The sequence below is a fragment of the Loxodonta africana genome, chromosome 3, assembly GCF_030014295.1.
Source record: "Loxodonta africana isolate mLoxAfr1 chromosome 3, mLoxAfr1.hap2, whole genome shotgun sequence".
Classification (NCBI taxonomy): domain Eukaryota; kingdom Metazoa; phylum Chordata; class Mammalia; order Proboscidea; family Elephantidae; genus Loxodonta; species Loxodonta africana.
Window position 1 is genome coordinate 180922433 of NC_087344.1, and position 22908 is coordinate 180945340.

Below are 22908 nucleotides of genomic sequence, written 5' to 3' on the forward strand. Positions count from 1 at the left end.
AAGTAGTCCTTATAGGATCTCTTGCATACACACTTTTTCACCTCAAAAGGCCTTCGGTACACACAAAATGAGCCTCGGAAGTGTATTACTCTTTTCTTCGAATGGAAATGTGAGTTTTCTAATCATTTCCCCTCCACGCATTCCTCCGCCAGATTTTATCCTCGCTGCGCCTTCACTTCCGGGTCCGCCATTTTGTTGCCTCCATTTCTCCACGAGGGGGGGTTAAAGGCCCCCAAAATATGCATATATGAAAAGGCCAAAAAGTAACCGTCACTGACAGGGAGTCTTAACTAGAGAAGGAAACGGGACCAAACTGGCGGGCTCGGTGAAAGCGAAGCCGGCAGCGTCCCGGACGAGGTGAGGGGGAAGAAGAGATGCGTGGGCCGTGGGGGGCGTCAGAGCTGGAAGGCAGAGCGCCGTGAGAGGTCTCACCCCTTCCCAGAGTAGCGGTGTACTTCTGGGTGCTGACTGAGCGGCGCCCCCTCACTGGAACGGGGGCAGCCGGGGGACGCGGATGGAGAGGAAGGGGATGCTTTAGGAAGGAAGGGGAGGGGACTGGGAAGAGGTGAAGAAGGGGGTGGGTGTAAGACCTGGGGCTGGGGAGCTGGACCAAGGGGAGCCAGGGCCACAGAGGTGACCACTAGGGGGCGACGCGGAGCCCGGGCGGGGGGCTGTCCCCTAGGCTGAGACCTTGGCTTCTTACCCCAAATTGACTCCCTTCTTTCAGAAGGACGGGAGACGGCTGTGAGGAACTGGAGGGTTTATGCTAGAGGGGGAAGCGAGAACTCTAATTCACTGACCCCAATAATAACTTTAGCGAGCCTGGTAATCTGAACAAGAATAGTGAGGGCTCCGCCTCAAGCTTCGCACAGTTTGTACAGCTGGCGGCTCAGTGGGGTCGTGTGCAATGCCAAAAGGAAAAAAAAATTGATCGTCAGATTATGAATTCAATTCCAATTCTCTTTTCCGTTAGTTTTTGCCTATTCTCACAAATTTCCTTGAGCCAGCGGTACCCTGCAGAGATCATCCCATTCCTTTCCCAGAAGGACTTTTCTCTAGGGTCTCCCTTTTTTCTTTAAACGCCTGTGGAAAAGAAGATTTTTCTGTGGCTTACCTTCAGCAATTTGACAACATTTGTGGCCGCTTGGGACCAAATTTTTATCGTACCATTTGACCCACCCAGTTCAGTAGAGATGTTCTTAAGCATTTGTTTTCATACATCCTTTGACAACAATGAGGGAGAACTGCCCCACCCAAATTCTTAATATAAACAAATGTAATTACACCTAATTAAATAGAGTACTTCGTTGTCAAGAGCTCAAGCACTTCATAAATTATTAAAACACACTTATTGAAAGTTCTTGTGTGTTTGTTTGGGGGGAGGGGAGTGGGTGCTTTGTGTTCTTTTACTCAACTCCAAAATCATAGGAGGCAAGTAAAACCAGTGTTTCCTCATTTTATACACAAGGGAAGTGGAGGTACAAAACCTAAGGGAGAATGTTTTCCCTTCCTTCTTAGTAATCAGGGAGCTCCGCAGTGTCTAGACTGTCCTCTAGTCTGTTAGGCGACATCTCTTGTCTGGTAGCCAGCACTGACATAGGACAGTAGGGGAATGGTACAGAGTCACCGAGAGTGCTGTTATTAAAAAGGTATGTTTTACTTTTACTTGAGATGGATGCTTCAGGTTAACTCAAAAGAAAAAAACAACTGAGGGTAGGAGGAGAAAAGAGCCTTGAAGAACACATTTGTAGGAAACCTTTTTTTATATCGGGCAAAGAATGTAACACCTTATTTACATTCTAATTCCAAAGTTTAGCTGTATCTTTGTACACTAGGAAATAAAACATTTTGTGACCTATTTAGAGAATGGGATGACAAACTTAAGTTGATTGCCATTTAGTGGTACTAGTACGCTACTCACAAATACAATTAAAGAAAAGTAATAGAAATATGTTTGAAGGCAGACTATAGTGGAAAAAATTGATTGCTCAGAAATATTTTGCAAGAAAGAGTTCAGGTGCTGAAGACACCAGTTGCACAGGATAAAATCAACTTATTTAAAGTGTCTTATTTCTAGAAGAATCAACAACATGAAGCAAACCAGATTTCTCAAATGTATACCTCAACGTCCAACTGAATACTTTTTTGTGGTAGGGACTAGAGTTGAAATTTCATTTTAGGCTAGGTAAGTCCACCCTTATGCCAGTGTTTTTGAACGTCCTTGTGTAGAATATTCTTTCCTTTCATGATCAGTCATTGTAGAGGCTTTTAAGTCTTGATGATATACCTTTTGTATATAATGCATTTTGAGAAAATGTGAAGGAGTCGTTTCTGACTAATGAACCACCTGAAAATTTGCTCTTGTTTTTAACTATTAGTAATAAGATAATTAAACTGAGAAACAGATTCGATATTTTAGAATGAAGATAACCGTGGAGAAATGCAAAGTATCAGTGTTCTAAAAGAAGGTTTTGCTATACTTTTTCTCTAGCACATTCTTGAGTTCTAAAAACCGATGCTTAGGTAGGAGTATAAGAGTTCACGCTGAAAAAGTTCACGCTCTGCTCCTGAACACACTAGTAGGGCCCGGACTAGGTTCTCAGATATGTTCATTTTGAACAAACTCCCCTGGTGATCCACTGGACACCAGTTTGAGCATAAAACTCTCCACTATAGATAGGAAAATTAAATTGTAAAGTGTCAGAATGTTTTGCTTAAGCCAGTGGTTCTTAAATTTTCTGGTTTCAGGACTCCTTTACACTCTTAAAAATTATCGAGGGCTCCAATGTATTATATCAATTGATATTTACTGTTTTAGAAATTAATTCTTTAATGTTTATTACTTAAATATAACAATAATAGAGCCGTTATATGTTAACATAAATAACATTTTTATGAAAACTATATCTTGCAAATTAAATAGCGAGGAGAATAGCATTGTCTTATATTTTTGCAGATCTCTTCAGCTAGACAGCTGGATGCTTATGTCTTCTTCTGCATTCAATCTGTTGTGATATGTGCTTGGAAAAGGAAGGAACATTTCAATAATGTTTTCAGATAATTGCGGATATTCTTTGATGCTACATAAAACCTCAATAAGTGGCATTTTTTTACGTTAGGTATACTGAGAAATCCAAAACCATACCAGTGAACTTTTTGTACACTGTGACCTTGCCCATTGGTTTATCTTTCATCTAGAATGAATCTTTTTATCCATGCATGATTTTGTAGCATTGTACACCGGTCATTTGGAGAATACTGCTTCAGCAAATTATGCAGATCTTCCTAACGTTGATGCGTTTGATTATATAATATCGGAAAAAAAAATCGCATTCATTAATATCGCCACTAATTTCATCAGAAAAATCTTTGATAGTAAGCTGTCAAGCTCACACTGGTGGGTACAGGTTTATCAAAATTTTAATTTTTGCTTGAAAGTTCAAATTACAGTTGGTAACTGGCAATAAATAATGAAGTGACAGGCTCACTTTGTTCATGTTAAAGAAAATGTTTGCCTTATACCCAAGCCTTCATATCTTGGTTTGCCTGTTCACCATTCTCTGATGTAAAAATGGTGTTCCATGGAAAAAAGCATTTACTTCAGCCTACAACTTAATCACAGTGTTTCCCTCAAGAAAACCATCATATTTCACTATTAAGTAAATGAAGCAGAAGTGCTTTATGCATATTTCTGATTTTGTCACACAGAAATTATGAAGACTTATATTTAAGGTTTAATAATATTAGTAATTTTTACTGCTTCATCAAGGACATTCTTAAGTGGAACTGGCTTTTCCCCCTGAGAGTACCTGGCAGCGAAGAATACAATGACCAGCAGTAGTTTGATTTGTACAAAACACCAGCATTTATACCCACTGTTGGATTTGTACCGTCAGGGCAAAAGTTAACATATTAAAAAAGGCAAAAAAATGCCTTAATATAATAATAAAAATAGTTTTGTTTTTGTGGACAATTGAAAGGCTATCAGGAACCTTCCACCCAGTGCTGTCGAGTCGATTCCTACTCATAGGGACCCTATAGCATAGGGTCTGGAACCCCCAGGGGTCAATAAATGTATTTTGTGAACTGCTGGCCTAGGCAGATCAGTGTTTGGGCAGCAAGAGTTTGCTCAGCTTAAACTTTGAGCGTTATTATATCTTTACACCATTGTCAGAAGATAAAAACAAGGTTAACAAATGGGTTTGATTTAGAAACTTTGATGTGTCCTATTTCATAGTGCCATCCAAAGATTTACAAACCTCCAGAAAGAGTAGTTGCTAGTTAAAAAAAAAAAAAAAAACAATTGCTGTCAAGTCGATTACAACTCATAGTGACTCTTTAGGGCAATGTAGAACTGCTCCATAGAGTTTCCAAGGAGCAGTTGGTGGATTTGAACTGCCAACGTATTGGTTAGCAGCCGATTTCTTAACCAGTACACCACCAGGGCTCCAATTGTTAATGTGAGCTCCCATAATTTTCATCAAGCAGCCGTTTTACAGCTGGACATCCTTCTTGCCCCTTTCCTGAAGATCAGGGTGCATTTTTTGTTGTTGTTGTTGGGGGCATACATAACAGAATATACACCAATTTAGTAGTTTCTAGGTGTACAGTGCCATTGATTACGTTCTTCAAGCTGTGTAACCATTCTCACCCTCCTTTTTTGAGTTGTACTTCTCCCCATTCATAAACTCACTGCCCCCTAAGGTTCCTATCTAATCTTTCGAGTTACTGTTGTCAGTCTGATCCCATATATATCTTAAAAGAGCGCAATGCTCAAGGCAGAAATTTTTTACTATTTAAGCTAACTATTGTTTGTTTTTAAGGAGACTTCAGGGGATATTTTTGGTTGAAGGTTTAAGGTTTAAAGATTGTCTCAGGGCAATAGTTTCAAGGGTTCATCTAGCCTCCATGACTCCAGACAGTCTGGATTTCATGAGAATTTGAAAGTCTGTTCTGCATGATCAGGGTGTATGTTTTATTACTTTGTGCTGTGTTCCTTAAAATAATGTGCTAAACAACAACAACAAAAACCAAACCCGTTGCCATCAAGTGGATTCCGACACGTAGTGACTCTGTAGGACAGTAGAACTGCCCCAGAGTGTTCCGTGTTCCCAAGGAGTGGCTGGTAGATTTGAACTGCTGACCTTTTGATTAGCAGCCGTAGCTCTTAACTATTGCAACCCATGGTCATTTCAAAGGGATAAAATGCTGTTTTATTGATTCCTAAGAGTAAAAAAGTGGAAATAGAATTGTTTGGGGAGTATATTACACATATTTCCAAAGTATTTTTCTGGAGATTGAAAATGAAAGAACTATTGTTTAGAACTTGAAACTTCCCAAATATCTGATTTTCTGTGTTAGATGAGGTAGAAAGGAAGTAACCTACCAGCTTGTCAGCTTGAGAAGTATCATATATACATTAAAGTACAAGAAATCTAAAAACATTTTATAGGCAGCCTTCCTTGTGTTTGGGTTGTAGCTTCCTGAAAACATTTGTTCCTATGCATAAAGATGTCTTTGGTGGACTTGGGGAAGAGGTTGCTAGAAGCAGCAAGAAAAGGCCAAGATGATGAAGTGAGGACCTTGATGGCAAATGGCGCCCCATTCACCACAGACTGGGTAAGCTTAGTGGAAAGGTCTCTTAATTAAATTATTCCCAAAGTGTAATTTTGTCAACCTTTTTCCTAGAGGCTGAACAGACTTTATTGATTTTTCTTCATTCCCTTTCTGCCTCGCTCCCCCTATAAGAGTTTTGTTTTCTGTGTCTCATCTGAATATGTAGCTTTCTTTTTCTTTTAGTTTTTTTCAAATTGAAAGAGTCTCCTGTGGATATATAGGTGGTAATTGTAAAGTATTGTGTGCTTGTGATTTTCTGTAATGCTTTTTTAGAGTATTTTCTAAAGGTTTAATTCTCCCTGGAGTGCACTTGGGTTACAGGCTTCTGTAGTTAGCTAGAAATTCAACAAAATTGGCGTAATAAGAGTGTATTTCTAAACTAATAAATTCTGGTTTTTTCCTCTAATATGTCCTGGTTAATAAGGAATAGTCTAGTCATTTTGTTTCCTTTACCACTCTTAAAAAAACGTTAAAGAGCAAAGTGTAATTTCATGAGCCTACTAGACAGCTAAGTTGGGAAGCAGAGAGTTTCAGAAGACTCATGCCCAGATTATAATATGGGGCTTTCTTAACACTCATAGATTTTGTAAGCATTGCCTAATTTTAACAATTTGATGAGAGAATGTTCTCTATGCTGGGGTGATTAATTCATAACTATAGAGGCCGGCAGGTTCTTAGCACTCAGAAAAAGGAAGAAAAGAAAACACATGAGATTAGCATTTCTATAAATAGACCTGAAAAGAGCAATGTGAGTTAAATACAGTCAGAGAAGCTGAATGTATGAAAAGCAAAAAAATAAATGAAATCGGTTTAAAATAAAGAGCGGAACCCAAAGAAAGGGGTAGATCTCTAGTCAAGTGGATGCTGATAGATAATTCTTAAAAAATCCTCTTTGAGATTGCATAGATTTGCTTATTGCCATCCACGTGCCATTGCTACATTTTTTTTTTTTTTTTTTTTTGCCTCTTCATCCCATCAGTCTTGTTTGTTTTGCTGTACTTAGACTTCTATTCCAGCCAATCAAATTTGTACCTCAAATTTGATGTGTAGCTTTCTAGGCTCTACCCTTCTTCTAAGAGTGTTTCGAAGTTGCCGCTCCCTTCCCTTATACCCCTGACTCTGAATGCTTTTGTGAACCCATTTTTTTTTTTTTAACCTTTTTCTATGCCCTGCTTCAAATCGTATCCTTTAGGGAATCTTACCTGATAAATCCACCAGACTTAAATCTATTATATTTAGCACTTATTTAGCTGGTGCTATATTTATTTTCCCATTAGTATATTGTCGGTTTTTTAATTAAATAATTTCTTCAGTCCTATCTGCCCAATCAAATCCTCTCCCCAAGGACAGGAATAGTAGAATTCACCTCTTGTTCATTTGTATCTCCCCAGTGATGATCCAGGGCTCTGTACACAGCGGATATTCAATGAGTTATTGTTTTCCCACCCACAGCTTGGAACATCACCCCTCCACCTTGCAGCCCAGTATGGTCATTATTCCACAGCGGAAGTGCTCCTTCGAGCTGGAGTTAGCAGGGATGCCCGGACCAAAGTGGACAGAACCCCCTTGCACATGGCTGCAGCTGATGGACATGCGCACATTGTGGAACTGCTTGTTAGGGTAAAGCAAGAATAGTGGCGGGGGCTGTGTGGGAAAAAAGACATCCACCTCCCTGCTTTCTTACTTGTACAGGTGGTAGGAAACTGGGCTGGGAAGGATTAAGTTAGGACAGTTTATAGCATTGAGTTGCATCTCTTTCAGGAGTCAGCATGGCTCTGAGGAGTTTGTTTTCTAATCTTTTAAAGGGTAAACAGACTTTATTGATTTTTCTTCATTCCCTTTCTGCAGGTGTTCTCTGCACTGATGCCTGTTTTATCAGGCACTCAGCTTTCTGTTAATAAATGCAACAAAAATGTGTTCTTTTCCCCTTCCTCGCCCATCTGTCATAATTTCCCAGTGATGTCCTTAGAAGACCCACTCATTGAAATCATTATGCCTGTCAGCATTCAGGAGAATTTGAGAAATGTTTTCCCTTTGATATTTCTTAAACGTGATCTAAATTTGAATATGTGTAATCACTATGGAAATCATCTGTATTTGGTGATGGGATCTTGCACCTGTGTTGCTATAACCAGTATCTGTTGGAAAAATTACTTTTTCTGTGACAGAATGGTGCAGATGTGAATGCCAAGGACATGCTGAAGATGACAGCTTTGCACTGGGCCACAGAGCACCACCATCGAGATGTTGTAGAGCTGCTTATCAAGTATGGAGCTGATGTCCATGCTTTCAGCAAATTTGATAAATCTGCCTTTGACATAGCCCTGGAAAAAAACAATGCCGAGATACTGGTCATTCTCCAGGTGTGGTTCTTTTTATACTCCCCAGAGTATGCTTCAATTGAAATTAAGGGTTTTTTGTAGGAGCTGAATCAAAATGATCAAAGTAGCACTTCTAGAATGTTTCAGTCTTGTGACTCAAAGCTATTAGATTCTTTAAAAAAAAAAAATTCTATGGAGCCCTGAATTTTTCCTGATGGTTGAAGAGCAATGTGTAGCCAATTCAAAAATAACATTTAATTTGGCTTTATATTATTTATTTGGGTTTTTTTTTTTCTCCATGTGAAAATTTCTCATTTCCTGTTCTGATTAGGCTTAACTTGAGATAATAGTAAAAGCCACTTTGTGTTTTTTGAGTGTGCATCAACTGATACAAGACAGCACATAGCTCTAAAGCATATTAGGTCATAAGTAAGCCATCTCAGAATTAAAAATTAGCTAGCTGTGATGATTTCACTCATTAATTTCTTAAGCAGGCACTTGTATACCTATTCTAGGTTAGGGACAATAGGATGGGGAATACAAAGACTATAAGACATGTCCCTGCTATTGGAGTGTTTACAGCATCATGGAGGTCAAAGACAGGAAATAAAGCATTATAATACTACATGGCAAACATATCTAGCAAGTGATACATGAGCACAGAGGAGGGAGCTTTAATGATGCTTAAAGTACATGTAAAATTTGAACTGAGTCTTGAAGGAGAAATAGGCAGAGAAGTGAGAAAATAATAGTCTAGGCTAGGAGAAGAGCAAATCAAAGACATAGAGATGTGAAAGAACCTGAAATGTTCAGGAAACAGTAAGTAGTCCTGTGACTTGAGAATGGGCAAAGGAAGTAGAGTTTGGGAATAGCAAAAGTTAAGGCTTGAGAGTTAGGCTGGGCTCTGAAGTAGGGGTGTTGTATGGCATGCTGAGGAGTTTGGACTGTTTCATAAGCAGTGAGAATTCAATAGGAGCTTTTAGATAGAGGATGATTGATATGATTAGACTTGTTTTATAAAAATAATTGTTGGAGTGTGGCACACAGACTGGAAAGAGGAGATGCTTAGGCTAAGAGCTATTTAGTAACTTTAATTAGTCCAGGCACGATCCAGTGAGGACTTGAACTAAGGATGTGACAGATAAAAGAAGCAGATTCAAGGAAGAATTTAACAGTAACCAGAGAATGGATAATCTATTTCTACTGAAGTTCTTAGCAAGGGGAGAGTTATATATGAAAAATAGATACCATTTTTGTTGCATTTTCAGGTTCTGTTTTTACTGACAGATGGCTCTCTATAGACTGGTTATCCTTTTCAACTTTCAATTCCTTGTTTAGAGTCTCTTTCATAACTGGACTTTTTTAGTAGTGGTCATATTTGTAAAAAACTACTTCTGAAACTACAAAAATGAATAAATAAACATAAGCATTTTTTTTTTCCCAGGGAAATTGAGCAGATATCCTGGAAGCAAAATGCAGCATATGGAACTAGACTTTAAAATCTGGCACTAATTTGTTTGCTTGTTACATATTCTCCTAGGAATTTTTTCAGTGGTAGAATGGAACACATAGTTGGACAAAACTCTGGAGACTATTGTTCTCTGCAGGGCATAAGGGATCTCCTGCCAGCATGTTGATGAGTAGATAATTGATCATAGAATATTAGTGCTGGAAATTATTTTCTGGACTATTTAGGCCAAGTCCTTCATTTTTAAAACAAACAAACCCAAGATCTAAAGAGGTTAAGTGAATTGTCTAGAAGTTTTTGCAAATAATACACCTTTGCTGCTCTAAAGTAGTAACAAGCTTAGGAAAACAACGTAACATCTCTGTTGTCCTGGTCTGAAAACAACAGTCTTAATGAGAACTCTGAGCTCCCTGGGACTTTGTGTGCCAGAACTAGTTCTGCTTGATAGAGGGTTGTCAAGGGTTGGGGGGTGGAGGGGACTGTTCAGTGACTGTATAGCTAAGGCTAATAAGTGTCCTGACTTTGAAATATCCTGCCTTGCTTGGTAGGAAGCAATGCAGAATCAGGTGAACGCCAATCCTGAGAGAGCCAACCCTGTGACTAGCCCTGTGACTATGGCTGCTCCATTCATCTTCACCTCCGGAGAAGTTGTAAACCTCGCTAGCCTTGTTTCTTCAGCCAATACCAAAACAACCTCAGGTAACGTTCTGATAATGTGGCGTTTATCTTAGACTTAAAAATGAACAGAATCCCAGGTTTTCCCATGAGATGAGTGGAGAATCTCTCCGATACCTACCCCTTTATTAAAATATTCCCCAAAACAGAAGATTTATAATAGATCTTAAACTTAATACATTTAATCTTTCTGGGGAAAAATTTTACATAAACTGAGGGAATATCAGACATAGGGATTATACATGGATACTAATTCTGATAAAAGTAAAATATCCTACAGTGTTATATAAAAAAAATACAAGAGTGTCTCAATATGGCACTGCTTGGGAAATAGTGAAATATTCAGCATTTAAAGCAGTAGCAAATAACGCAAAAGTGAACAAGTGGAGAGGTGATATAAAAGAGGTACAAGTGATTATTTCAGTAAAGTACTGAATAAAGTCTTGGTTTGCCTGAGAGCATATTTAAAACAAAATAACAGGAAAAAGCACTTGGTGCTGATTTTTTGAGACCCATGTGTTTTTAACAAAAACTTCTATCCAAAAAGGAGCAAATGAATTTGTTTTCAACATCTCGTTTTACAAATATTTGTTTTACAATGGAGGAACCTGTGTCTCCATTTAAATAACTTTTCCCATTGACTCATTTCTTTTTCTGTTTCTGACTTGCATTTAAAAAGAAACAACTGTATTCCTAGTTAAGTTTATATAATAGTTAAGTATTCCTAGTTAAGTTTATGTAATATCAAAGGAAGGATCTTGAATGAGGTATTATTACTGAGAGGCAGTGTGATAAAGTAGAAGAAACATATATATAATGCACATAGAATTTTGGATTCAGAAATGGGTTCAAACACTTGTTTATTGACTAGCTTGACCTTGGAATAACTACTTATTTCTCCAAGCCTTGTTTACTTATTTGTAAAATTTGGATATTATACCTGTTTTATAAGAATGTTGTGAGACTTTCAGAGTTTGTATTTCATAGTGACCGTATAGGTTTGTATAGGAGCGCCTGGTGGATTTGAACTGCTGACCTTCTGGCTGGCACTCACAGTTCTTAACCATTATGCCATCAGGGTTCCCACTTCTATAATACCTATTGTCAATGCAAATATGCCTTCTCAGTGAAAAGTGACTCTGTCATGACCACAAGGGGGCAGTAGTAACTTTCATATTTTTAGACCGTCAACTGTCATTTAAAAATTGACCACCTTGCTTCAGCTGGATGTTTAAAAATTTTTTTAGCTTAACTGTACATATATTTTTTAATACATATAATCAGATCATTCATAACCCTGTGGATTTGAAGTGGTTTAAGCTACACTGATTAGAACAAGTACTTTTATAATCCAAAAGTCTTTAGAAGCCAGTAAAAAGTTCACACATGTGAAAAGAGCTCAAGTTGGCCTTTAGTGCATCTACTGAAATTCTCCAGACCCTAATCTAGAGTGTTAAGTAGACCACATTCAGGTTAGAGATTATTTTTGCCTTGGATCCCATGGGCCAGTGTCATGGTTGTCCTGTTGCTTTTGGCAGACCTACTCTTCTTTCTCTCCTCTCTTGTATTGGCAACTGCAAATTGAAATTGCTAAATCACAAACACCTGACCTCGCCAATGTCATCTTAATTATGAAGCAGTTATGGCCTACCTGATGGTAAATCAGTACAGATGAAAGAAAGGACAAAAGTTATAGAACAAATTCAGGTTGTTATTAAACTGGGCTGAAGAATTTTCTTTTTCTGAATGGTGGGTGAGCCTCTTGTTTTCCATCATCCGATAGTATCTTTAAGAATTAACTGAAAGTGTCCTGTTATTATCATTTTGTTGGGTATTTTTGATACCAAATTCCAGGCTGCAAAGTTTGCTTTCAGTTTTCCATTTGTGACCAAGGATATCAGTCATCATAAGTACCACCGTGGCCATTTAGAAAGGCAGACTGAACATTAATCAGGGCAAAACACAGTTGAGAAGATGAATTTCCTGTTTCTGCATGATCGTAAAATGCCCTTCAAAGTTGAATATAAATAGCTTTGTATTGGTTCATCAAAAGCACACACTTTGGAATCAGATGAATTAGCATCCAGTATGGACTCTGACACTCACTAGCTGTGTGAGCTGCAAGTTACTTAGCTTCTCTGGGTCTGGTTTTCACTATTTTACTGAGATTGTCTGGCCTGCCATAGCACACCCTCCTAAATCTTGGTCTGAAGAGTTTATTTTTATAAGCCATGTTCCAAATAGGTAACAGAGTCATCACTAATAATGCCGCCTCCCTTCCAAAAACAACAGCATCCACACACATTTTACTCTCTTTTGTAAAAGGTGTGTGGATGCTGTTGTTGAGACTTATACTGAGAACAAGGGAGCAATAAACATTTTTGAACAACGGATGTACTTTATTAAAATTTACTGGGATAAGTCTAAAGAGATAATTTGCATTGTCTCTTATCAGTTTCCACTGTGTATGTCAGAATACTAAACCTGATTTTTCACAAATGTTCTTTCTTCATTTTGCTGTTGAGGGGAAGTTGGGTGAGTTATGTTTGAATCAAAGAGAAAACACCCTTAGGTTGGAATCATCATACGCTAAAAAGCACGTGATGCCTTCGTCATGAAGCAGTTTTACCCAGCCATTCCCCTTTAGCTGGGTGGCCTACCTGATGCTTAGCCTGCTTGAACTTTAATTATAACAGCCTTATTTTTTGATTGTTAGTGATTTATAAGCTTGAAAAAATCATATTCCAACCTATATGAGGAACATACAGCCAGACCCTGGATTACGAACGAGTTCCATTCCTAAATCTGTCTTTAAGTCAAATTTGTGCCTAAGTCAAAAGGAATGGTTAGGTACGGTTCGTATCTAACGTTAGTCAAATGTTTGTTTTAGTATATAGTATACCTTTCTATGCATAAAAACATTAACGAAGCGCTTCCAGATCTGCTAAAACATCTTTAACGTAATAATACAATAATAATGATAATAATGGTTTGATGTGCATCCAAAAGTAGCACCCATTAGTTATTACAAACCATTGTATGTACCTTGAATTTTTAATACGGGTTGTAAGTTGGACAGACGTTCAATGAGGGACTGCCTGTACCTATAAATTGCTTGTTCCTTGTTTGTTTCATTTGAGGAGGGGAGGTTGTGGGTTCTTATGTCAGCATTTGGTATGACAGACTGGGTGATGAGAAAAGCATGAATCAAGCAGGAAAATTAGAGAACATGATGTAGCTGGATCTTGTTCTGCATAGGAGTCATTAGATAGTCTCCTTCTGAAGGTCAGGCACTGTGTTCCACTCAGGCTGTCGTTCCCTGGGTATTTTATGTGAGAATTAGAATAAATTGGGTGTATCATCACTGTCTCAGCCCTCATCCCCACTTCCACAGTAATCATCCAAAAGCTCTGCTTAAGCTTTGGGGCTATAAAAGGTACTACATAAGTAATCCCCGAAATTAAAATGTATAAAAGAGATTACCTAGATTAGTCGTATCAGAAAAAGGGTCTTTGCTCTGTGGAAGGATTCACTGTAAAGAGTGTTATATGGGAGTTTCCTTAAGTGTTTTCCAGATAACTAACTTCTTGATAGAAGAAACAGTGGAAAGAATCTTTAAGCATAGATAGTGGGAAAACTTAAAAATTAAGAGTACATTTAAAAAGAAGATAAGTGTATCAGTCAGAGTCCAGTCAGGAGACAAGACTACACAGTAATTTATATAATGATATACATTTATACATATATATAATTTCAAATTTTTATAAATATGTAATTTATAAATTTACACACAAGGATTATTAACTAGTAACAGTGGATTAACTATGTGAGGAAAACCCTAAAGAATACAGGAGTATCAGATATGCGGAGCAGCCATAACTTTTATACTGAGAAAGCTTAATCTCACGCCAGCTGACAAAGGAGACACGTTTATAGGGTCCAGCTCCAATATGACAAGACAGGACAAGAAGAGTAGATTCAGAGCTATGAGGCAATAAATCACTGACTAGCATAATAATTATCTCTGAAATTACGGCAAAAGACATAAGGAAATGTAATTCATTTTATAAAAGTTAGATTTATGCAAACCTTTTGAGTAATACTTTTGGTTCAGAAAGTTAGACATGCTTGTTGTCAGAACTAATACGCTACCTCTTGGAATTTATACTGTAAGAGTAGCCCACAGACATAAGACAACAGGTTATGATGAAAGCTAAAAAGCACTTCATGACATAAGTAAAGTGGATAATAATTATTTTAGCATTAATCCATTGTACTATTTTTGAAATTCAACATAGGAAACCTTAGGTTTTTTACTTTCCTTGTGCTAGGCATCAGTCCTATTCTTCTCTCCACCTGTCCAGCTAATGGACAGAGGCGGTATGATTGAATGAAGCCCATGTGAGGTCTTTTGCCTCGGTGTTAGTTAGTTTGGGGTGAGGCATGCTTTGTAGGCTTACTGCCTGCTGCCAAGGAGAGCTCTGCACAGCCAGTCTAGTGCGTCGGCGGCCCTCCTGTCTGTTAGCTGCCAACGTCCATCGCTGGCCATGCCAAGAGAATGATCCAACGAGAGTATAGTGGCTCTATACTAAACATATGAATTTAATGTCCTTTAAGAGAAAAACTTTTAAGACTGTAAACGAGATTTAACCTTGGTAATTGCTTTATATCAGTTTAGATTAGAGAGCAGGATTAAGGACATTGGAGGGAAAAGCTGGAGTTTTGATTTAATAAGCCATTTTTAGTTCATTTCAATTTACTGTCTCCGGTGGACCTCATTTGCCTTTTTTACTGAAATAGGTGACCCCCATGCCTCAAGAGTACAGTTCTCAAATTCTACCACCTCAGTGTTGGCCACTCTTGCAGCTCTTGCTGAGGCATCAGCCCCCCTCTCCAACCCACCCAGAGCCACAGGTAGGTAAGGGATATCTGCTAGGTGAAATCACCACTTTCTTCTTTTGTTTTTAAATCTCCAGCAGACTTAATTTGCATGAAATATTAAAGAATTATGGTTAATTAGGCATCTAGGGATGTAGACTCGTTGAGCATCAGAAAGAAAATTTGTAAGTGATATAATCAGAGAGCTGAAAAATAACAGAGAATGATTGAATTATTCCTTTGTATTTTTGCAGTTTCAAGTTTGTTTGCCCTGGCTCCAGTTGCTTCAGATTGAAATATTTAGTCTTATATTAGCAGATTTTTTGGAAATACTCTGTTATGTTTTGACTAATGCTGTCATAGAATGATTCAAAATAGCAGCCTAGATATCTTACATTAAAGTATCAAAATACAGGAGACTGCTTGCTACCTCTCTCATTGTTATACCCAGTGTACTCCAGGCTGGCTGGGTTTTATTTTCACTGGAGATGTTATTTTGGCATTTCCAATGGAGTGGGGCAGATGCATGCTGTATAGTGCTTTTTGGATATTTAAAACAAAAAAGTTTCAAGTCACTTAGCCAAAACTAGTGGTCTATGGGGAAAAGGCTTAGGGCTTCACATAGTAAAGGCAAGGTTCAATAGTCATCCAAGAATCTTTCTGAAACCCTCTGGGAGTCTGCTGTATCTTAAATAAAAGCAGATTGTTCTGATTTCTTTCTGCCACTGACAGTTGGGTGGTGGGAACATTCTTCCAGTCCTGTTTTTCCTACTAGCAGGAGTCATAAAAATCTACTCAGATAAGTATGAGTAGACAGCATGGCAGAGGGGAGAGGAGTGGATTCAACTTGTCCTTGCTATCCTGTGGTTTTGCTCTTCGATCTTGGATAAATCACTTAATTTCTCCAGGTCTCAGTTTCTTTGTCTCTAGCATGATGGTTGTATTAGATTTTCTATCAAGGTCCTTTCAGCTCTAACATATTCTGGTTCCTTATTTCTAAGGGGTGTAAATACTCTATTTCCACTGGACTACCTGAATGTGTCTAATACAGATAGTCCATATCCCCCTTGTTGCAAAGTTTTACCTACTTTTTAAATAGAGAAATGATCTCAATTAGAAATTAGATAGTGGTAGGAACTGTTTCCCCTAATAACCCGTTGCCATAGAGTTGATTCCAACTCATAGCAACTCTACAAGACAGAGTAGAGCTGTACCATAGGGTTTCCAAGGCTGTAATCTTTTTCAGAAGCAGACCATCACATCATTCTCTCATGGAGCGGCTGGTGGGTTCAAACCACTGACCTTTTGGTTAGCAGCTGAGCTCTTAATCACTGCACCACCAGGACATCTGTTTCCCCTAATAGTGCTTAGTTTATTGGAATTTTGGCTAATCAAACTGAAAATCTTGACTCAACATAATACGTGTAAAGCATATAGCAAGGGACCTGACACATAGTAAGCAGTCAGTAAGTGTTAGCTGATACTGATATTATTGCTGGTCTGTTAGATGGGAGAAGCTATCTGCTATTTTTGCCTGTTAAACTTCTTCAGTGCTTTGACTACTTGATATATTATTTTGTTAATTCACCATTAAATGTCTCCATTTTCTTTTAGAAATAGATCCACTCTAATTTACAGTTTTTTCCCCCCTAAGTTCCTCAGATTTATTTAGGCTTTAAAGATCCTCCCTGAAAAATAGATTCTAAGATCAAGTACGTTTGGGTAATTCAACCCATCTTATCCTTCATTGGAGAATCATGGTGCTCATTAGTTTATTAAGGTCTCTGATATTTCCTACAAAACAAACAAACACATTTAAGCATACTTAAAACAGCATTTGAAAGCTCATTTGTAAATAGAATCCATTTTTAGTGCAAGCTATTAACATCTCACTGAGGACATTTAAGAAGATACTGTTTTCTTTTCTCCTCTGACTTAGCATTGTTCACAAGAGCTTGCTTTTGTAAACTGTTGAATCCAACAGTGTTTTCAAGTTCTCTTCTGTCCCTGACTATTATCAGTTTCAAGAAGGCTAAAATTGCTGTACTCGTGCTTTGTTTTGTTTTTTAACACCGAAATTTTAAATTTACCTTTGTCATCTCTAGCCAATTCAGAGGAGATCCTAGAAGGAAATTCTGTTGACTCATCAATCCAGCAAGTGGTGGGGAGTGGAGGCCAGAGGGTCATCACCATAGTGACAGATGGAGTCCCTCTGGGTAATCTCCAAACTGCAATCCCTACTGGAGGCATTGGCCAGCCATTTATTGTAACTATGCAAGATGGACAGCAAGGTGAGTTGTCTCACTTAGACAATTAAGTATTTTAGACACTCGGCACTTGCCTAAAACTGAGGCATTAAGGCAAATAATGGGATTGGGAAGATGCCAGGTGGAAGAAGAGGCAAAGAAACTCTGAAAAAGAAGAAACCAGTCTGGCAAAGGTTAATTCCCCTAGTATATATAAAATTTGAGAGTGAAAGCCAATAATCTGGTAGAAAAAGAGCCAATAATAGGAACCAGTAGTGCACAGAAAAGAACATACCAATGGCTCTTAAAAATATGAAAATATGTTCAACCTGCTTCATTCGTAACAAGGGAAATGCAAATACATAGTGCACTGAGACACCACTACAGACTTGGTGTTGTCAAGGGTCTTGGGACATAGGCACTCTCATATTGTACCGGTGAAAGTGTACGTTAATGCAACCGCTGAAGAGCAAATTGGCGATATCTTATCAGTATTAAAAATGTACATACCATTTGGTTAAAAATGTTTTGTTCTCCCCTAGGAATTTATACCCACACACACAGAAGTGACATATATACCAAGCTGTTCACTACAGTGTTATTTGTAATAGCCCAAGATAAAAAAAGAACCTACGTATGTGTCAGTAGGGGAATGAATAAATAAATTATGGTACAACTAAACAGTGGAATACTCTGCAGCTATAAAAAGAAAAAACAACAAGAAGGAAACGTCTTATATACCAATATGGTCCAACTGCCAAAATACGTTGTTAAATGGCAAGAGCAAGATGCAGGGCAGTGTGCATCGTGTGCTACATAGACAGTCTCTGGAATACGCAGGAAACTGGTAACAGTGCTTACTTCCGGGAAAGGTAGCTAGGGGTGGATGGGAAACTGTTCACTGAATATACTTTTATGCCTTTTGATTTTTGAATATGTGAATATATTATTCAAAAAATACTGAGATGATTTATCACATTTATAAAAATAAACTGCATCTAAGAAGAAAAAGTAATTTAAAAAAAGTAAAAAAAAATTTTTTTTAAAGAAACCAGTCTGTCATAACTTTATTCCTTAAAAATATTAGAGGTTGGAGAGAGAAGGATTGGCAGAATGGCCTTTCTTTGTGTCACCACATTTTGGGCTTGGTCTAAATGATTATGAGAGTTTTATAATTTGCAAATATTTTGAGGTGATGAATCTCTGCTGTATGGGAAGAGAGAATAGGAATTAAATCTTTATAATCCAAGCCTTGTTATCATAAATCATTATTAGTCTTATTTGTAAATATACTACTTGATGTTTTTGTGAACATGATTATCATTTTATGTTTTGGGGGCTCATTGGGTAGGTGAAAGACTTTGCCTGTAATGGAGACAAATAAATGAGAAGTGAGTTGCTTTGGAGAAAAATAATAGAATTTGAGGTTTTGCCTAGATGAACTACTTTTTACTAATGTGTTTAACCAGGTCCAAAGAAGGAAAACCGAGATTTCATGAATTACCCACACCAGATTGTAAATCCCAGACTAAACTCCCATCTTCACTCAGTATATATCTAAGCTGCTTTCCACTGTCATCAACTGACAAATATTTAAGGAATACAAGCTAATTTTTAAATCAGCTAAACCAAATAACTAGGTAGATTTTTCTGTTAAATCGTAATGCATCCTAAAACTTAAATATACATTTTTAACCTTTTATTTTGAGGTGACTGTGAGGAATAATATAGAGATATCCCATCTATCCTTCACCCATTTTCCTCCAGTGTTAACATCTTGCATAGCTATAATATAATATCACAAACAGGAGATTGACATTGATATTATCCATGAGTCCGATTGAGATTTTCCAGTTTTACATGTACTTATTTGTGTGTGTGTGTGTGTGTGTACTTAGTTCTATGCAATTTAATACATGTGTAGACTTGTGTGTATACCACCAGAGTAAAGATACAGAAGAGTCTGTCGTAAGGATCCCAGGTGCTACCCTTTTATATCCATAGCTACTGCCTTCCCCAACCCACTCCATTCCTAACTCCTGGCAACTACTGGCAACTCTAATCTGTCCTCCATCTGTATTTTTTTGTCATTTTAAGAATGTTATATAAATGAAATCATACCATATGTAACCTTTTGAGATTGACTTTTTTAGCATTCCCCATAAGAGTCATTGAAGTTGTCGTATGTATCAGTAATTCATTCCTTTTTATTGCTGAGTATTATCCCAAGGTATGGATGTACTAAGGTTTGTTTAATGACTGAAGGACATTTGAGTTGTTTCCAGTGTTTGACTATTACTAATAAAGCTGCTATGAACAGTCGCATATAGGTTTTTATGTAAATACAGGTTTTCAATTCTCTGGGATAAATGCTCAAGAGTGCAGTTGCTGGGTTATATGGTAAATGTATGTTTAGTTTTGTAAGAAACTGCCAGAGTATGTTCTAGAGTGACTACCATTTTACATTCCCACCAGTAACGTATGAATAATCGAGTTTTTTCATATCCTCATCAGCATTTGGCATTATTACCATTTTTCATTTTAGCTGTTCTGATAGGTATGTAGTACATCTTGTGTGTGTTACATTCACGTGTTTGTGTTGACCCTTCTTTCACTCATCTCTAAAAAGAGAAACAATTAATTAAGTACAGTTAATGGCAAACTGCTTTCGTTAGAGATTTCTCAAAAATCTTATGTAAAGACTTCAGACCTTCTTTAGACAGGTTATTCCTGCAGAATAGATAAGCTAATTAGTCATAGCACCTTTTATAAGAACCGCAGATACGAGATTTACCTGCAAGGCTTCCAGACCTGCAAATCACTACTCTTCTTTCTGAAGCCTTCTTAGTGCTTCTCTAATCCTTTATGATTCTCTTTGCAAGGCCATGTTTTTACATGTTGATTCTAAAACCCAAAGAAGTATGAAAAATAAGATCTTGGAGAACATATTTCAATTTTTTTAAACTAAAAACAAAATCTCTTTGTTTTACTATGTATTCATTACCTCCAATTGATGTCCTTTGGCTTGTAGTTCTAACTGTACCTGCTGGTCAGGTTGCAGAGGAGACTGTAATTGAAGAGGAAGAAGAAGAAGCAGCAGAGAATTTGCCACTGGCTAAGAAACCAAGGATAGAAGAGATGACAAACAGTGTGGAGGAAAGGAAGGTAATGTTTTTAGCAGTGGTGGAGAGAAGAGAAGGGAAAGAATTGAAAGCCATAACTTTAAAGGCTTGAACCCTTCTTTATCTTTTTGTCACTCTCTGGATAGTCTATGATCAAGAATTCTTACATGGTGGTGACATGGTTTACTTTTGTAGGAAGGCAGTGAAAGAGCACTACTACAGCAGCAGCTCCAGGAAGCCAATCGAAGAGCTCAGGAATACCGACACCAGCTCCTAAAGAAAGAGCAAGAGGCAGAACAGTACCGCCTCAAGCTGGAGGCCATGGCCCGACAGCAGCCCAATGGAGTTGATATCACCATGGTTGAAGAGGTGGCTGAGGTAGACACTGTAGTAGTCACAGAGGGGGAGGTAGAAGGGAGAGGGACAGAAATGACTGGGGCACCAGAGACCACGGAGCCTCACACTGGAGTTTCCATGGGAACTGTTTCATCCTAACATACAAGGGCCACAACTTGCACTATGTCCATCTTTTTCACTTTTAAAGAAAAAATACAGGGGACAAACATTGTATAAAAATTAAGACTGTCCTTAAGAAGAAAACTATAGCAGGGTACAATGCTTAGGCTCAGGAAAGCTATCTGTGCAACTGGAAAATTGAAAGCCAAATTTAGGGGACATTTCTTCTGAGGGGCCAAAAGAATAAGGACCAAATTACTCAGCTCACATCATTACTTTCAGAATAGAGGTAAAGGAATGCTGGATGTTATGGGTTCATTCGTTGTTTTTTAAGTAACTGACTTTGTATCAAAAGATTTTAAGATAACATTCCTAATACATACACACCCAGTGCCTTTAATAATTGTAACATCAGGTGACCTGAAAATTTGCCTTGGATTTATGATATATGTATCTGTTAGAGAAGAAAACTAATTGGGAAAGGATGTTAGAAGCCAGCTTTGGGAAAGAGAGAAGGAAAATCACTGCCAAAGGAGCAAGCGCTCCCAACTATCCTAAGTTAATTTCATTGAGAAGGAATGTGTGCAGTTGCCTGGCAAATTTGCATCCACTGTATGTCATAGCTCAGATTCCAGGTAAAGAAACTGAAACAGAGTTTTTAAAAACTGGAAGGGAAAGAAAACTTATTTATGTGGGAGAAGTGTATCTAAAACCAAAATCCTTCAGGCTGTGCTTCCACAAAGCTGGAAGGTGGCCTAGAAGAGGCTTATGGGGTTATGAAACAATCTGGTCTTGAGATACAAGCTTTATTCTGGTTGGATTTTGTAAAATTGCAAACAGGAGGGTAGTCTGTTGTCGGAACAACTTACTTTCAGACATTTATGTACTATCGAGCTCAAACTCTTTAATTTTATAAAACTGTTGAATTTTATAACTGTCACCTAGGACACGTGTGCCTTTCTGTGGAGCTTAGATGTTAGCCTCTTAAATGCAAAAAAAAAAAAAAGAGAGAGAAGAAGACAGAGACGAATGCTGAGGGTATCGGGTAGTTTTGTTTCTGCTGACTTGGGATGAGTGTACTGTCCCACTGTCCTGCTTTCTTAAGCTTGGGCCTGGTGCAGAGCTCTGTGCCCGTAGGTGCTCAGTGAATGTTGGCAAAGGGAATAAGAACCAGCAGTGCCATAAAGTAAGTAACCAAAGATTCTGGCCAAGTACTTTGTCCCTGTTCTCCCTTCTTTCCCACTATGCCTGCTGCCTCTGCCCAGAGACTTTTGAAAAGTGTTTCATTGCTGGGTTTTCTTTCTGTGTCAGCATGGAGTTTTCACAAAAGAAAGAATATGATGGAGAGAGAGAAGTTGGAGGAGGCTTCATTACAAGAGGTTATTGCCTTTGAAATTGGGCCCTCATCGTTCTAGACTTGCTTGCTTGCTTTGTTGTAAATTAGAAGTAGAAACCAGAGGGAGATGTGCCAAGTAAACATTTGAATGACTGTTTAGAAAACGGTTTTCTTAACAGCGATCATGGGGAAAACATGCATTTTTAATTTGGAAAAAAAAAAAAAAATGACAGTTACCATGGCTCCATTTACCTTGATTAACAAAGTAATTTGCTGCAGTTTTCCAGAGGTGCAGAATCATTTTGGGCTCAAAATAGACTGAAAACATAACTCCCTAAACCAAATTTAACAAACAGAATTGGCTATTAGAGGTTTAAAGGCAAAAAAGAAAATCAGTTTTGAAATTGGTTTTGGCTACTGGCCACCTTAGCTAGGTTTTTTCCACAGACCTGAGTGCTGAGCATTTCCCAGATGATCAGAGATTACTCAGTGCTCTTGGGGATGGTGGGAGTAATGCAGTGAGGGGCCGAGGTAAGGGTAAGCAGGAAATTGTAATATCTGCTACCAGATCGTCTTGTTCCTGTTTGTGATGTTTTTCTTCATTCTGCTTCCCTTTGGGAACCAGGTGCTAACAATAAGCTGCTATACGTGCCTTTTCAGAGCCTTTCCTCCAATAGAGGGACCAAGTATCATTTGTGTTGTTAGTTCATATGTTCACTTTAATTCCTTTTCTAAAAAAATTATATATATATGTATATGTAATGGGGCAGAGGATAACTCTACAGAAGCT

At 38.0% G+C, this 22908-nt stretch overlaps 1 protein-coding gene across 5 annotated transcripts; it reads left to right on the forward strand.

Annotated features, from left to right (window-relative positions):
* Positions 1–84: 84 nt before the first annotated feature.
* Positions 85–22402, forward strand: GABPB2 (GA binding protein transcription factor subunit beta 2). 5 transcript variants are annotated; one of them, XM_064282564.1, is made up of 9 exons: positions 85–109; positions 5480–5619; positions 7069–7236; positions 7785–7979; positions 9954–10104; positions 14881–14994; positions 17064–17249; positions 20236–20369; positions 20522–22402. In XM_064282564.1, the coding sequence occupies exons 2-9, from the start codon at positions 5512–5514 to the stop codon at positions 20819–20821; spliced, it is 1356 nt and encodes a 451-aa protein (XP_064138634.1). In that variant the 5' UTR covers positions 85–109; positions 5480–5511; the 3' UTR covers positions 20822–22402. The 5 variants fall into 5 exon arrangements, with proteins under 5 accessions (XP_064138634.1, XP_064138635.1, XP_010587758.1 ...); XM_003409478.4 differs by lacking the exon at positions 85–109 and adding an exon at positions 172–357; XM_023547337.2 differs by lacking the exon at positions 85–109 and adding an exon at positions 663–2185.
* Positions 22403–22908: the final 506 nt, after the last annotated feature.

Coding starts and splice junctions, on each gene's coding strand:
- GABPB2 (XM_064282564.1), top strand. CDS start 5,512: ATGTCTTTGGTGGACTTGGGGAAGAGGTTGCTAGAAGCAGCAAGAAAA. Junction 5,620..7,068: donor CCCCATTCACCACAGACTGG/GTAAGCTTAGTG, acceptor TCCCACCCACAG/CTTGGAACATCACCCCTCCA. Junction 14,995..17,063: donor CAACCCACCCAGAGCCACAG/GTAGGTAAGGGA, acceptor TGTCATCTCTAG/CCAATTCAGAGGAGATCCTA.